General features: G+C 31.1%; 1 protein-coding gene across 2 annotated transcripts in view; it reads right to left on the reverse strand.

The window, feature by feature from the left end:
• LOC123015653 (octopamine receptor Oamb) overlaps positions 1-4,349 on the reverse strand; it is a 90,514-nt gene that overhangs the window by 3,700 nt on the left and 82,465 nt on the right. For both annotated transcript variants that reach the window (XM_044415523.1, XM_044415524.1), the window contains exon 5: positions 309-1,008. In XM_044415523.1, coding sequence (XP_044271458.1) covers positions 309-1,008 — 700 coding nt within the window. The remainder of the gene's footprint in view (positions 1-308; positions 1,009-4,349) is intronic.

Genomic DNA, 4,349 nt, shown 5'->3' on the forward strand with positions numbered 1-4,349 from the left:
TAAAACCTTCCTATTCCTGTCTTGAAAACAGTTTTTTAATATTTTTACACTTTTAACACAACTATTTACAAAGATCTTGATTTTTTTAACTTTACATTTTTTTAGATATTGATTTTTATCTTTCTTTTTTATTAAGAATGTAGACATTTTATATTGAAAATCTCTGGTTTTAAACCGTAACTCTTCGAAAACTTATGTTTATAAACTTGAAACAACTCCGTTTTCAATTTTTATTCAAAGATTCTGATTTAAATTTTTTCGCCATGCTGGCTTTGAATCTTAATTTTTTTTCTAAATGTCTTCATTACCTGAAGTCTTTGGAGAAGAGTGCATAAATGAGCGGATTAATCGCACTGTTGCAATACCCCAGCCAGAAGAGTATCGAAAACAGCAACGGCGGGATACAATCCGGGCAAAAAGCCCTCACTAAATACATGGTGAAAAAGGGAAGCCAACAGAAGATAAATCCCCCAACGATAATCGCGAGTGTTTTCGCGGCTTTGGTCTCCATCCGAAACCTCTTCACTTGCGCTTTGATATTCCTCTTGCCCATCCTCCTCGACATGACCTTCCTCCCCTCCTCGCAGGCACTAGGACTAGGACTCGGCGCTCTCTCGCAGCTACTCGACCTCCTCGACGCCCTCCTCCTCGAGCTCAGTCTCTGCACTCTCAACTGGTTCTCCCGTTTGTACAACGCCGACGTGGTGGTGGTGTTGTCTTTCCCGTTGACGGAGTAATGAACGGCGAATTGTGTGGGGGACACAGGGGCGGCGAGCAGATTGGGGTTGGGGGAGAGGTTCTCGCTGGAGGGATAACTGACGCTGATTTTGACGCGTTCGTGTCTGCCGCGAGTGGAGGGACTGGGACTGACGCTGCTTGTGGTGGTGCTGTTGCTGCCGTTGCTGTGGGGCGAGCCGTGAGGATGGTGCTTGTCGGAGGAGCCGCGGCCGCGATGGATGCGCAATGTGAGGCGTTGCTCGTCGAAGCGGTTGCCGAAGCCGCGGGAACCTGCAAACGGGGAATGGGATTAGCGAAGGAAATCGATCAACTATTATACAGGCTGCGCCAGAATTCGCGACCCAAGAAAAATGACATATAAGGTAAGAAACCAGGAACATGGAAAAAATGTTAAAAAAAAATTATCTATAAAAATTTTGAAGTTATGAAGGTTTAAAGTTTTTACTATAGGCTATTAGGAAACAAGGAAGCTGTATCTTAAATTGTAATTCTGTTCAATGTTATATGTGGCTTTTATTAGCAAAATTTTTGTGCCTTTACTAAATAATTGTAAAAAAACATATACAAGATCATCAGTATCATTAAATATAAAAAAATGTCATGTTCTTGGTATCTTACCTTACTTGAAAATTTTCTCTGGGGCGCGAGTTCTGGCGCACCCTGAATACTACTCCAAAAAATTAAAGAAACAAATTTTTTTTAGTGATTTTTGAAAGGCTGTAACCCATCAAAAAATGGTCGTATCTAGATTTAAAAAAAAACAGTTTGAACATTTAAGTTTCTAGTTTTTCATATTTTTGGCAAATATTTTTTGTGCTACGGTTATCACGCAATTCTAAGTAATAGCGCGAGAAAACAAAATCTAAATTTTTATGTTTTTTTTTGGTCCACAGACGTGGAGACTTTTTTTTGTTAAATCAATGTATAGGCCGGATAGCATGTTTGTTTACCTTTAATATGCGTTTTTCATATTCTCTCTCACAGAGAATATAGAGGTAGTGTCAAAAACTAGAATAAACGTCTTATAAAATCCTCTTATGATTTTTTTTATGAATCTTCGTCAAGATTAGAAACACATTTTTTTAGCTTTCTTTTACAATTTTGCTTTAGTTAAATTTGAAAAAAAAAATCAAAAAAATATATTTATTTTTTTTTCAAAAATTAATCAGTATTGTTTCTTGAATTTTTTACGAATAAATAAAAATCTAAAACATTTTTGTGAATTTTTTTCAAAAATGAAGCACTATTTTTTCTTAAATGTTTTTATAGATTTTCAAAAAAAACAAAAAACCATTTTTGTTTATTTTTTTTATTATTAGCAAATAACGCAAAATTGTAAAGTCAAAAAAATGTTTTTTTCATTTTGATGAATGTTGAGAAACAATATTTGCTATTATTCCTTTAATTCTTTTGCAAAACTTTGATCAATCAGTTTGATGGATCGATTTAAAAATTAGCAGAGCTGTAGGGGAGAATTTAAGCTGTAAACACACCTAAAAAACATTAGTTTCCCATCAATATTAGTAAATACGCGGTAGATTACTTTTTTCTCTTTTTTTAAATCAACGTTAACGGTGAAAAAAAATATTTTACAAAAAATCATAAGAGGATCTTATAAGACATTTATTCCAGTTTTTGACACTACCCTTATATTCTCTGTGTGGTCATTGGTTGCTGAGATATCGATGATCAAAGACAAGAGGATCCTTTTTCATTTAAAGTCAGATATCTCAGGCACAAATTAACGTAAAAAGAATATGAAAAAAGCATATTAAAGGTGCTAAAAAAAATCTCTACGTCCGTGGGCCAAAAACAAAAACATAAAAATTAGGTTTTTTTCTCGCGTTATTACTTAGAATTGCGTGATAACCGTAGCACAGAAAAAATATTTGCCAAAGATTTCAAAACTAGAAGCTTAAGATTTCAAAATGTTTTTTTTAATATGACATGACCATTTTTCAATGAGTTTCAATGAGCCTCAATGTGAGACGTTGCTCGTCGCAGCAGTTGCCGAAACCGCGGGAACCTGCAAAGGAATCGATCAACTAGTTTTTGAAGAAAGAGTGAGAGGTATTGACCTCCACATGGGAAAAAGACAGACAGTTGTAGCTGAAACACTAAAACACTCAGTTGCGTTTTTATCTTGTTTTGTGAATTTTACGTAAATAAACAAAGTTATTTTGATCTATTTATTGTTTTTTTTTTATACGACGAACAATCTCTTGCTTTTAATTTTGATCTTGAATTTAAATTCAGTAAACAAGCACTCGTTGTCAGTAAAAGAAATAAGTGTTGTGATTTTGATTATTATTTTTTTTTATAATTATCTTTTATCTTGATTATTTTCAAACTATGGTAAATTGAGATTTAAAAACCGTCATTCAAAAGTGTAGTTTTACTACGATATTTTTTTATAAAATTTTGTTTTTTAAATATTTCAAATTTTGTTCTTCTCTTCTTTATTTCTCAAGATTTTAACATTCCTCAAGCTATTCACCATTTTTCAAGTTTCAAAAATATGCGTTCACCTCACATTTTGAGACTTTGTTTTCTTACACACCAAAGAAATCTAATATTACAAAATTTTAACAGTTATCACCGTCACTCAATATTTGAATGAAATTCTTTTTTTTTCAGTTTATGCTGTGAAATTGACTATTTTCAAAATCTCCATTTTAGCAATTAGAAGATTTTTTCTAAATTTTACTTTTCAAATTTATAATTCACGTTGGAGTTTCTACTCTATTTTTTGGGGTTCTCTCTAATAAACTGTTGAAATTTTTATTTAAAATCATGTTTTACGAGATATTTATTTTCGTGTCCAAAATTCTAATATTCTAAATGTCTAAATGTTTCTTAAGTTTTGCATCACTTTTCAAGATCTTGAACATATAGTTAAAGATTTTTTATTCGCACTTTTAAAGATTCTACATTCTGTAAGTTTTGAAGAAAAAAATATGTTTGTCTCAAAATCTTTATTCTCTTCTTAAGATCTTTATTGTTTTTAAAATTTTAAACACTTTCCCAAACTCTTTTCTTTAAAGATTTTTATTTTCTCTTAAAAATACAAAATTTTTACATCATTTCTAAAAGTATTGAACTCTAAAATTCTGTTTTTGTGTCAATACATGTCTTGAATCGCTTTCTCAAGATTTTTAGTTTTTTAAAACCACAAATTAGATCTTTTCAAGAGTTGAGAATTTTAGTTTTGAAATTTTCAATATCTTCCCAAATATTTTTAATCCAGTTTTTATCACTTTTCAAAATCTTAAACAAAGGATTTTTTATTCGCCTTTTTAGAGATTCTGTCTATACTCCGTAAGTTTAGAAAAAAATATGTTTGTCTCAAAATCTTTAATCTCTTCTTAAAATCTTTATTATTCTTAAAAACATAAAAATCAATTTTCTCAAGAATTAAAACATCGTTTCCCAAATCTCAAATTCCTGACTGCTTTAAAATCTTAATTTTTTTTATCAAAATTTTTATTTTTTCCTAAATTTAACCGATTTTAACATTTTTTGTTAAAATATTGAGCTTTAAGCTTATATATTTTTATTTCGTTGTTTATTTTTTATTCGTCTTTTAAACTAAAGATTCTATATTCCGTACG

The sequence above is a fragment of the Tribolium madens genome, unplaced genomic scaffold, assembly GCF_015345945.1.
Source record: "Tribolium madens isolate multiple individuals breed KSU strain unplaced genomic scaffold, Tmad_KSU_1.1 Scaffold_19;HRSCAF=116;Tcas5.2_LG9, whole genome shotgun sequence".
Taxonomy (NCBI): domain Eukaryota; kingdom Metazoa; phylum Arthropoda; class Insecta; order Coleoptera; family Tenebrionidae; genus Tribolium; species Tribolium madens.